Source organism: Oncorhynchus kisutch, linkage group LG7 (genome assembly GCF_002021735.2).
Source record: "Oncorhynchus kisutch isolate 150728-3 linkage group LG7, Okis_V2, whole genome shotgun sequence".
NCBI classification, from domain to species: Eukaryota; Metazoa; Chordata; class Actinopteri; order Salmoniformes; family Salmonidae; genus Oncorhynchus; species Oncorhynchus kisutch.
Window position 1 is genome coordinate 49,454,928 of NC_034180.2, and position 12,708 is coordinate 49,467,635.

The 12,708-nt window shown below is 42.2% G+C and overlaps 1 protein-coding gene across 1 annotated transcript; it reads left to right on the top strand.

The window, feature by feature from the left end:
- Positions 1-976: 976 nt before the first annotated feature.
- LOC109893996 (odd-skipped related transcription factor 1) lies at positions 977-8,648 on the top strand. The gene is made up of 3 exons (XM_020487213.2): positions 977-1,248; positions 5,156-5,900; positions 6,881-8,648. The coding sequence occupies exons 2-3, from the start codon at positions 5,200-5,202 to the stop codon at positions 7,011-7,013; spliced, it is 834 nt and encodes a 277-aa protein (XP_020342802.1). The 5' UTR covers positions 977-1,248; positions 5,156-5,199; the 3' UTR covers positions 7,014-8,648.
- The last annotated feature ends 4,060 nt before the right edge of the window (positions 8,649-12,708 follow it).

Consider the following 12,708-nt stretch of genomic DNA (forward strand, 5'->3'; position numbering starts at 1 on the left):
GGTGAATAATGGTTTTAAGGGAGGTTAAATACACGTGTGTCATTTCTTTCCCTCCAGATCTCAAGTTAAAGTGACAGTTGTATATTTTCTTTAATTAGGAGAAAGTGAAAATGTATTTGTTAGTCGTTCCACCTCGCACTCTTTTTAAACGAGCAATTTGTTTTTAATCCCATGAATATAATAATGGAATTAATTTGCTTGGGGGGGATTTTTGCCCTTCGGATTACGGATTGTAGGTTTTAGGCCTATGAGGGAGGTTACATGAGATTACATTGTTTATTCCACTAATAATACCAACCTTATGAAAATACTTATTAACATTAATATTAATACTAGGATGATAACAACAAAACTAATAATAATAATGTGGGTGATACTTTAATTTGTTGCGTTTGAAGCCATCAATTAAATCCATAGAACGTGAATTGCCTCATTGCCAAATCCATTAACCCTTGATATGTTACCCTTCTACCCTTATATGCAATGTTGTAGGCAATCAATATGCCATCTCAGCATTACCATCCACTGATAAAAAAAAAAAATGCATCACAAAAATCAAATGTTCCTATGAATTTTAGCTGCGAAGTTATTTCCCAATATGGGCAAGGATGAGCTATTAGAATTCGATGTTTATGACATACCTATTTTTATAGTCGTATAAGCCTAGACAGGCAAAACAAAAAATAGTCCTGCATTTTCAAATATGGGCCGGGCAAAATGACAAATGTATGTGTTTAGTAGTTGTAAACAGCCTATTGGAATTAGGCATTGCAGCCTCTCTAAAAAGAAACAAGAGAGTACAGTTGACACTATGCTACAACTATGTTCAGGCCATCACTAGAATGTTCAATTTATAATGAAAAAAAGAGAAACTTGAGTTTATAGTAAGGAGCTCCCTCAAATTTGTATGGGGGCTGGCTAAATGACGCGCATGTGCGAGTAAAGGGTTTGGTTGCAATAAAGAGGCGGTTTGAGTGCAGACCGCAGGACAGTAACAGAAGGCGTCTTCACCAGAGTCACTACAGAAGTTCTACACACAACTATTTTGGACAGCTGTTGAACTACACGCGCGTACAATCTAAACTCGATGTGAACATGCCGGGAAAGTTGTCTTACGAAGCCCAAAACTTTCTCTGAACTACATTCAACTTTGAACGGTTTTTTTCCAAGACGTTTTGCATCGGACCATCCGCAGGTTTTCAACTCCAGGACCACAGGATCCATAGGACCGACAGTACATCTGCGCTGGTAACTATTTCATCGTATTACATTTTCTCTGGGATTTTTCTCTGAGCCATCAGTCAGATACGACGTGTAAAATGTATTTATGGTCAGACTTCTTCGGGGGAATGACAACGCGAGGCACAATACACAAAGTTGTAAACTTTACCACAACTGATTTGAGAGTTGAGTTATTTAACATAAATGGTCCATTCGCAGTGAATAGATGTGTTATTACAATAGCCTAGCAACAATATTCAGTTTAGGCATTTTTGACCTGTTTAATGCTGGAACTAGAAGTTAACATATTCGACAGTGTCTTGAGCTTGCATGAGAGAGAAAGAGAGAGGAGAGAGAGAGAGAGAGAGAGAGAGAGAGAGAGAGAGAGAGAGTCACGACTGTGAGCCTTCTGAGTTAGATGCGCGAAGAGAGTGTGAAACAGGTGGGATCTTTCAGAGGTAAACGCATTCCAGCACGTTGGAGTAAATTCAACAAGGACCTAAGTGAAAATAACGACATAATTCCATGCAAAAACTTACATTTTGTTGAATTGCATGTTACATTACATGGTTTGAGTTAACATGAGAAAGATGTGCGTGTTTGACGAGGAGACACTTTTCTTTTACAGGGTATCCCCAATGAATGTATCCAAACGTTGGTACCTTAATGAAACAATACCCTTTTATGTTGTTTATATATATATTTTTAAAATATATTTTGTGGCATATTAAAGGTACTTCGAAATATTTGTTAAATGTCGATTTAATAAATTCAATATAGCTGGAGTGGTAAGGATCATTGTTATGATCATTATTCGTTTTAAGTGTCTCTTATAATAAAATGACTTAAACGAATTTTATTAGGTCGCCAAAAAAATATATATATATACATAGCCTACATTTAATAATTGATTAACATTTAACGGTCTTCGTTGCAGGTGAATTACATTCAATCAATAGTTAAATATTCAGAGTTAAACCAGTGTTCTGGAATATAACGACAGGCTACGCTTTAGTGTACTTTACATAGAAGCATGGATTAGACCTATGATGGGGTTACTTTACTTATTTTTTAAATATTATTTTTACATGAAAACACAATTTGATCGGGAATTGCAATAATCGGAATTAAAACAGTGGACAACGTATTGTGCTAATTGTTATGGACAAAATCATGGTTTTATGGTATCAGACATGATCTGGAACTATTGGCTTGAATTGAAATCATTCTTAGGCATATACATGTTTTATTTGCGATTGTCAGAGAACTGTTACCCACTTTGCTTGGGGTGCACACGTCTGTATTTTATTGCGCTCATATCCTCTCGTGTTCTGCATCAAAACACGGCTAAAAACATGTGTCCCTGGTAATTACTGCACCATTGTGACCAAAGCATCTGTATTAACGTAAAAACTCTGAAGTTGCTGTCCGATACACACAAGGTCACCATTCCTCTTTTTATATATATATATATATTGTTTATTTGTTTAACAATATATGTTTATTAGATAGATGTTTTGTACTTGAATCCTCCTTTGAAAAAGAAAACTAAATAAATGAAGTCCAGGTTTAGGAAAGATAATCTATAGCCGCAGTAGACTAGTGAGTTTGTGGATATGGATTTAATTAGATTGAGTCCGATTCTGTATTCCTTAACCCAAAACCAATGCAATGTATTACAATGCCATGCTTGATGTAGCCTTTTCAATTGCAAATGAAGTAGGTCCAGCCAGCATGCATGCATCTGTGCTTATGTACAACCTGAAAGAGGTGAACTCCCTCTAAATCATGACATGTATGTAATGTTGTAGGCCCATGTCTGGAGGCTACAAGAGCGCCCAAAAATCCAAAGTAATCCGATTTTTTGTCTCAGCTCAGATAAACTTGTGGAAAAGCTGCCCTGATTTTGATTGGTTTTGGCTTGTGGGGACCTAAATGTGAATGCTGGTGTGACTTTTTTTTTTGTGCCCTAATTATATAACAATGTACTGGGAAAATGTAATGAAGGTTTACCTCGGGTCACTTTTTAATCCATAGGATGTTGTATATTGTGTTAAAACATGATTTGATTTCCTTATGTCCTACCTATAATCTGTATTAGAGTTAGAGTGAGCACATTCTATAGCATATACTGGTGTGATATGTGTGGGGGAACATGATAATTCGATCATGCCTTGCGTTATCTTATCTCAAATCTCATACAAAGTCTGCTGTGTGATCGAGGCGTGGAATTGGAACAGTTGGCCAGTCACGTCCAACGGGGAAACGGGATTTAGCAGTGTTTAGCTTGATTGTTGAGTCGTTAGAGATGGTATGTAGACATCAAAGGGTTTTAAGGATATGAGACCACTCGGGAGAAACCGCTGATCGCCCCTAATGACATCGTAAGTAAAAGTAAATTACTTCTGCGTCCTGATCAGAAAGGAGAAAATCCCCGGGGGACGTTTGAGCTTCATTCTAATTAACACTATTGTACTTTTATTTACTGCCGAATAGCCATGTCTTTCACTCAATCCACACTTTTTTTTTAACAGTGTAGGCTTTTAATTCACCAATATGATCAATGGGTAATTTTCTCCAATAGGCCTATCTATACCCATATATAGCCTATTAATATCTACAATATATCTTGATTTGGCCATATTGTAGGGTTTCCTTATGTGATGACGACATAACCCATGACCACGTTTAACGATTACATTTGAATTCTTAATCCCACATGAACTAATGTAAACCAGTAGTAGAATAATGAGTAAATCATATTTTCAGAACGGTCAAATCGGAGGATTTACACACAATTCCCTATGACTAACAGAATCAAACAAAGCAAACGGCATGGCTTAGGGGGTAATGCTTTCTCTCTGCAACGCTAAGTCATGTCACAATGGAAAGGTGCGGCTTGGGAGCTCTACTTAGACTAAAACAGAAACGACATAAGGTAACTGTGTCATACAGCCTGTCAATCAAATATGCTCAGAAACAAAGAGGCTTTATATTCCTTTGTTATTTCCTCTCATTAAACCTGAATAAACAGCTCACTGAGGTATTCCCGCCTCAGTGAATGGTGTCATTCTATTTACCTGAGTCTTAACAGCCCGGGCATGTTTTCTGGGAACGGGAAACACCCACACCAAGCACATCCCAGTGTCTGTGTGTCAGCACTGGAAATTGTTTTGTTTTCTCACACCTTCTCCTCTCTTGACATATATCCTAAGCACGTTCCACACACACGCATGCATGCATGTATGTGGGCACACATACACACTCACACACACAGGCTCTCATCACTCGTCGTGTGCCTTGCAGACAATACATGATTCAAGGTGTGTGTGTGTGTGTGTATGTTGGGCCACATGTTATGCTGGTACTCCCTGTGGCATGGAGGTCTGGTTCAGGGCTCTTATCACTCTCTAAGGTGGCAAAGGGGCTCTCCCTAGAGAGAAAAAAACATCCCTTTTGTCTCAGTGGTAAAAAGGAGACATTCACATGTATCACCTTAATCCACTGATAATGAGGCCTCTTGAAAAGCAACTAGATAATCAAGCTGGATCGCTTGTGTATTGGCCTGGCATTGAGGCGGTTGTGTTGGGGTGTGAGGGGACAGGGGCTGTGTGTGTGTGTGTGTGTGTGTGGGGGGGGGGGGGGGGGGGGGGGGGGGTAGACTCAAAGCCTGTTGGAAGTGCAGGAAATACTTAGTTAGAAATGTTTTTTTATTCATTTTCAAATATCACAATTATGCTCGTTTCATTATGGAATATTATGATCAATATTGTCATTATTTGTAGTTTTAGTTGTTGTAGTTTTAGTTGTTGTCATGGTATCAGGGGTTTGTACAACTTTTTATAACAAATAATGACTTATATGAGTATTAAACGAGTACAGTTCTGTTGTGTTATCAATATGACCTCATCCTTTTGATGTGTTGCTTTTCCAGAGGGAATCCCATTGCGATTCGAGTGATCAGTAGTGACACCAGTCATGGGCAGCAAGACTCTTCCAGCCCCGGTTCCCCTCCACCCCTCTCTGCAGCTGGCCAACTACTCCATCCTCCAGGCCTCCAATGGCTTCCAGCTGCCCACGGACCAGGTCCCTGGCATCTATAGCTTCAGCGCCCTGCACGCCATTCACCTCCACCAGTGGACCCTGGGCTACCCTCCCTTTGGGGTTCCCCGCTGCACTTTCTCCAAGCTCCCAGCCCTGATGGACGGCCGCTTCCCCGGCTTGCCTTCCATCCCTATCTTCCCCCACCTGGTCCAGCACAAGGACCAGGCCACTGCGGCCGCCACAGCAGCTACCGCCATGAATCTCCTTCAGGGCTCCAAGAACAAGCCCCAGCCACGCTTCGACTTCGCCAACCTGGCCACCGCCGCCACCCAGGAGGACCCATTGAAGGCAGAGGACCTGAGCATAACAGGGGCAGCAGCCGCCACTTCTCCTCGCCATGGCGGGCTAGGCTGTCTCATAGATGTAGCCAAGCTGTCGTCGCCCGAGCGCAAGCCTAGCCGTGGTCGCCTTCCCTCCAAGACCAAGAAGGAGTTTGTGTGCAAGTTCTGCGGCCGCCACTTCACCAAGTCGTACAACCTGCTTATCCACGAGCGGACGCACACGGACGAGAGGCCGTACACCTGTGACATCTGCCACAAGGCTTTCCGGAGGCAGGACCACCTCCGAGACCACAGGTGAGACCTGCACTTTTTTTTTTCTCTCGATGAACATGGAGAATGGAGATAGATTGCTGCCAAAATGTTGTAAATGAATTAATCATATTTTATTGCATACTTTATTTATTGGCCACAGAACCTTCTACAGAAAATCCCAGAACCCCATTCAGTTACACTGCTGTATAAGGCCTCCACATAAGAACAGCACGGGATATTAATACAAAATGGCTTCTTAAATGGTCATATGTGCTATTGATGAATCCTGTTGTGCTCCCCCTGACAGTGTCATGCATCAGGGTTGAGGCCTGTTCCATTTGAATTCATTCCAGTCAAAGAAATGGAACAGCCCCAAATGTAATTGGTCACAAACCTGTTATGCATTGCTTTTGAATGTGAAATGTTGAATCGATTTCTAATCAAACTTGTCATTTCCCCAAGAGCGACAGACCAATTAAACGTAACGATAACACGATTATATTTGATGCTGAATCAGAATTCAGGATCAGTATGTGGAAAAAGTATCATATGAGATGGTTTAGCAGGTCAGTCAGTATCCCCATACCTCTCATATGAGATGGTTTAGCAGGTCAGTCAGTATCCCCATACCTCTCATATGAGATGGTTTAGCGGGCCAGTCAGTATCACCATACCTCTCATATGAGATGGTTTAGTGTGCCAGTCAGTATCACCATACCTCTCATATGAGATGGTTTAGTGTGCCAGTCAGTATCACCATACCTCTCATATGAGATGGTTTAGCAGGTCAGTCAGTATCACCATACCTCTCATAAGAGATGGTTTAGCAGGTCAGTCAGTATCCCCATACCTCTCATACGAAATGGTTTAGCGGGCCAGTCAACCTCTCAACTCCCCTTTCCCTTAATATTTCTTTGTCGTCTCCTATTCATTTGTAGCTATAGGTTGATACCTGTCTTTGTGTGTTTGTTATGTTTCCTTACTCAACCCGAACTCTGTTTTTGTTCTGCTCTGCCCTGCAGGTACATCCATTCCAAAGAGAAGCCCTTCAAGTGCCAGGAGTGTGGAAAGGGATTTTGTCAGTCCAGAACTCTAGCTGTCCACAAAACGCTGCACATGCAGGTGAAGGAACTAAAGCCATCCAAGATTAAGTGATGTCAATACATAAAAAAGAGACTAGGGGACACTAGAAACAATAACGGTGAAGACTATAAAGGAGAACAAGACAAAATGACCAAAGACGGGGGGACATTGTAGAGCTGACCAAAGACAGGGGAGTTTGTGGAGCTGACCAAAGACGGGGGAGTTTGTGAAGCTGACCAAAGACAGGGGGACATTGTGGAGCTGATCAAAGACAGGGGAGTTTGTGGAGCTGACCAAAGACAGGGGGACATTGTGGAGCTGATCAAAGACAGTGGAGTTTGTGGAACTGACCAAAGACAGGGGGACATTGTGGAGCTGACCAAAGAGAGGGGACATTGTGGAGCTGACCAAAGACGGGGGAGTTTGTGGAGCTGACCAAAGACAGGGGAGTTTGTGGAGCTGACCAAAGACAGGGGGACATTGTGGAGCTGATCAAAGACCGGGGGACATTGTGGAGCTGACCAAAGACAGGGGGACATTGTGGAACTGACCAAAGACAGGGGAGTTTGTGGAGCTGACCAAAGACAGGGGAGTTTGTGGAGCTGACCAAAGACAGGGGAGTTTGTGTAGCTGACCAAAGACAGGGGGACATTGTGGAGCTGATCAAAGACGGGGGGACATTGTGGAGCTGATCAAAGACAGGGGGACATTGTGGAACTGACCAAAGACGGGGGGACATTGTGGGACTGACCAAAGATGGGGGGACATTGTGGGGCTGACCAAAGACGGGGGGACATTGTGGAGCTGATCAAAGACAGGGGGACATTGTGGAGCTGACCAAAGACAGGGGACATTGTGGAACTGACCAAAGACAGGGGACATTGTGGAGCTGACCAAAGACAGGGGAGTTTGTGGAACTGACCAAAGACAGGGGGACATTGTGGAGCTGACCAAAGAGAGGGGACATTGTGGAGCTGACCAAAGACAGGGGACATTGTGGAGCTGACCAAAGACAGGGGACATTGTGGAGCTCAAGTGCCTGGAACATAGAATGAGTAGAACATCTCTGAACTTGAACCAAACTGAAGTTCTCTGAACAGAAGAAAAGTGATAGAAAAGGTTCAATGTTCACCAACAATTCACCAGCCAAGGAAGGAAGCCGTTGTGCTCATCGTGGGGAATGATTCTTCAGAGAGATTTGAAAATCCTGGATCTCTATGATGTATCCAGACAATATCCAGGAGCACCTCGTACCAGATCTAAGTTGTTTTTCCACATTTAGTTAAGAGATAATTATGCTTAATGACTTTGAGGCAGTGTATTGGTTGTCCATGATGAAGCCCAATGGGGCGAATGGACCATACATCATAGATGTATGGAATGTGATCTTGACCTCTCTGACAAAGTTGACCTCTCAGACATTCCGAAAGACTCTTGCTTTTGATCAAAATGACATTTTTTTTAAAGGGACATTTACGAGTCTAAAGCAGTCTTTGTTAAAAAACAAAACAAACAAAAAAACAACTAAATTGGTTAAAGTCATGTCAGCGTAATGTTATTCCACTTCCAAAGCTTACATTCCAATGTTATTTTTTTGTATAATTGTATTTTTTGCACTTTAACCTGATTATTGATTATTTACATATATCACTGGATTCCTAAAACTTATTTTGAGAAAATAAATAGTAATTTTCTAAACAAAATCTATATTCTATTGTTGATTCTGGCTTCTTGTGAGAGGAATACTATCAAATACTTTGCCCATTTTTAATAATTGCCTCAGCATCTTTTAAAGCTTTGAAATGGAAATCAGCTGTAAAAAAATGTTTTGTTTTCTCATTTCCTGTAGTTGACACAGGACTTCTGTTATTGTGCTTTCCTTGTTACCAAAGTAGATTCCCTTTAACATACAACACCTAATAGGACCATTACATAAAGAGTATGGAGAGGGTTCCAGTGTGCATGCATGTGTATTGTGAGGTGTTGCAGTGGTCCTCATCCGAATGACAGCATTTAGAAGTGGATTTAACACCTGTCAACGTGACTTTGGTGGCTGATAGCTAACACTGTCAACATTAGGTGTAAACAGGACCATCAGACATGTATATTGTGAACATGAAAGAACAGGTACAAGATTAAGAGAAACCTTAGCATTTACCCTGCACCCTCTCATCCCTTTGGAAACTCACAAGTTGTAACTTAAAACTACGTGAAAGATATAATGAACAACACTAAAATATCAGTCATGCGATACTAATTACATCTCAATAGATTATCTACTTCCTCAAAAATATTTCCCCCTGTTGTAGAAATCCAGTGCATGACACCCATTGACTATATGTGATATGACAGCACAGCTAACAGACATGCCCCCAAATGTAATGGAACTTTACCAGAAATATTCAGACAGTATGAAATCAGTAGCAAAGTGCTGAAAAGGTTGCTGGATTTTTCCAGGCATATTCTTGAAAGGAATGTTCTCAGATCGTTTTCAAAAAACCAGATGATCAATGTTAGAGAAGGAAGACAACCTGTCATCTACCGGAAGTGTTTCTGGGGAACAGCAACTGTCCTCTGAAACATTGTTTCCTTGTTCCAGGTTAGACAGAAAAGTGATCTGTCCAAGCATTTTGTAAGTTGAAAGGCATGTACAGACAGCAGGCAGCCAAATATTACTTTCAGTCTAGGGGCCAGGGGTTGGATTGGCCATCTGGCAATTCTGGCAAATGCCAGATGGACTGGACTCTTTTTTTCAGTTGGGTGGGCTGGTTGAAATTGACACAGACACAAAATATATATATCTTTTTAAATATATAAGGCAATGAAAAAGGTGACATAGCCGGCAGCCCATCCCACTGGGCACACACTGGTTGAATCAACATTCTTTCCATGTCATTTCAATTAAATTACGTTGAACCAACGTGGAAAAGACATTGAATTCCTCTGTTATACTAATCTTCATTTTTTTTAAACCTTTATTTAACTAGGCAAGTCAGTTAAAGAACACATTCTTATTTTCAATGGCGGCCTAAGAACGGTGGGTTAACTGACTTGTTCAGGAGCAGAACGACAGATTTTTACTTTGTCAGCTCGGGGATTTGATCTTGCAACCTTTCAGTGACTAGTTACTAGTCCAACGCTCTAACCACACTCTAACCATACCTGCCGCCTTTGGTGGATTAGTGAGCAAAGGCTGGCACCCCTACCAGGATGGGCTCCTACCAGGCTGTAGTAATGAACACTTAGGGTGGGTGATGATTCAGGGGAACATGTTAGTCTTGAACCCTGTAATAGTAATTAACACTCAGGGTAGGTGTTTACTTAGGGGAACATGTTAGTCTGGAGCCCTGTAATAGTAATGAACACTTAGGGGGGTGTTTATTCAGGGGAACATGATAGTCTGGAACCCTGTAATAGTAATGAACACGTAGGGGGAGGGGGGGGGGGGGTGTTTATTCAGGGGAACATGTTAGTCTGGAGCCCTGTAATAGTAATGAACACTTAGGGGGGAGGGGGAGTGTTTACTTAGGGGAACATGTTCGTCTGGAACCCTGTAATAGTAATGAATACTTAGGGGGGTGTTTATTCAGGGGAACATGTTAGTCTGGAACCCTGTAATAGTAATGAACACTTAGGGGGGGGGGGGGGGGGGGGGTGTTTATTTAGGGGAACATGTTATTCTGGAACCCTGTAATAGTAATGAACACTTAGGGGGGGGGGGGGGTGGTGTTTATTCAGGGGAACATGTTAGTCTGGAGCCCTGTAATAGTAATGAACACTTAGGGGAGGTGTTTATTTAGGGGAACATGTTAGTCTGGAACCCTGTAATAGTAATGAACACTTAGGGGGGTGTTTATTCAGGGGAACATATTAGTCTGGAATCCTGTAATAGTAATGAACACTTAGGGGGGTGTTTATTCAGGGGAACATGTTAGTCTGGAGCCCTGTAATAGTAATGAATACTTAGGGGGGAGGGGGGGGTGTTTATTTAGGGGAACATGTTAGTCTGGAGCCCTGTAATAGTAATGAATACTTAGGGGGGAGGGGGGGGGTGTTTATTTAGGGGAACATGTTAGTCTGGAGCCCTGTAATAGTGATGAACACTTAGGGTAGGTGTTTATTCAGGGGAACACATATTACAGGAAGTCATTTTCAATATAGCCTATGTCATTAGCTTGGCTATTATAACCTATAAGACTTAAGCAGACAGACAGGCAGGCAGACGGACAGGCAGACGGACAGAAGAAGAAGCAGGGTGACAGCAGAGAAGATGCTGAGACAGGCACAACAGGGAGGCAAACCAAATGGCTAGACAAAGGAACAGTTATAATGGTGAGTTGTATCTCCAGACAGAGACACAGTTATAGTGGTGAGTTGTATCTCCAGACAGAGACACAGTTATAGTGGTGAGTTGTATCTCCAGACAGAGACACAGTTATAGTGGTGAGTTGTAACTTCAGACAGAGACACAGTTATAATGGTGAGTTGTATCTCCAGACAGAGACACAGTTATAATGGTGAGTTGTATCTCCAGACAGAGACACAGTTATAGTGGTGAGTTGTATCTCCAGACAGAGACACAGTTATAGTGGTGAGTTGTATCTCCAGACAGAGACACAGTTATAATGGTGAGTTGTATCTCCAGACAGAGACACAGTTATAGTGGTGAGTTGTATCTCCAGACAGAGACACAGTTATAATGGTGAGTTGTATCTCCAGACAGAGACACAGTTATAATGGTGAGTTGTATCTCCAGACAGAGACACAGTTATAGTGGTGAGTTGTATCTCCAGACAGAGACACAGTTATAGTGGTGAGTTGTATCTCCAGACAGAGACACAGTTATAATGGTGAGTTGTTTCTCCAGACAGAGACACAGTTATAGTGGTGAGTTGTATCTCCAGACAGAGACACAGTTATAGTGGTGAGTTGTATCTCCTGACAGAGACACAGTTATAGTGGTGAGTTGTATCTCCAGACAGAGACACAGTTATAATGGTGAGTTGTATCTCCAGACAGAGACACAGTTATAGTGGTGAGTTGTATCTCCAGACAGAGACACAGTTATAGTGGTGAGTTGTATCTCCAAATCAAATCAAATTTATTTATATAGCCCTTCGAACATCAGCTGATATCTCAAAGTGCTGTACAGAAACCCAGCCTAAAACCCCAAACAGCAAGCAATGCAGGTGTAGAAGCACGGTGGCTAGGAAAAACTCCCTAGAAAGGCCAATACCTAGGAAGAAACCTAGAGAGGAACCAGGCTATGTGGGGTGGCCAGTCCTCTTCTGGCTGTGCCGGGTGGAGATTATAACAGAACATGGCCAAGATGTTCAAATGTTCATAAATGACCAGCATGGTTGAATAATAATAAGGCAGAACAGTTGAAACTGGAGCAGCAGCACAGTCAGGTGGAAGTTGAAACTGGAGCAGCAGCATGGCCAGGTGGACTGGGGACAGCAAGGAGTCATAATGTCAGGTAGTCCTGGGGCATGGTCCTAGGGCTCAGGTCAGTTGAAATTGGAACAGCAGCATGGCCAGGTGGACTGGGGACAGCAAGGAGTCATCATGTCAGGTAGTCCTGGGGCATGACTACAGACAGAGACACAGTTATAGTGGTGAGTTGTATCTCCAGACAGAGACACAGTTATAGTGGTGAGTTGTATCTCCAGACAGTTATAGTGGTAGAAGGTGCAACCTATGATAATAGTATGGTCTGGTGGTATGAAATCAATTGAAGTTGCACTGCAAACCATGCCTAAATTGC

Coding starts and splice junctions, on each gene's coding strand:
- LOC109893996 (XM_020487213.2), top strand. CDS start 5,200: ATGGGCAGCAAGACTCTTCCAGCCCCGGTTCCCCTCCACCCCTCTCTG. Junction 5,901..6,880: donor GACCACCTCCGAGACCACAG/GTGAGACCTGCA, acceptor TCTGCCCTGCAG/GTACATCCATTCCAAAGAGA.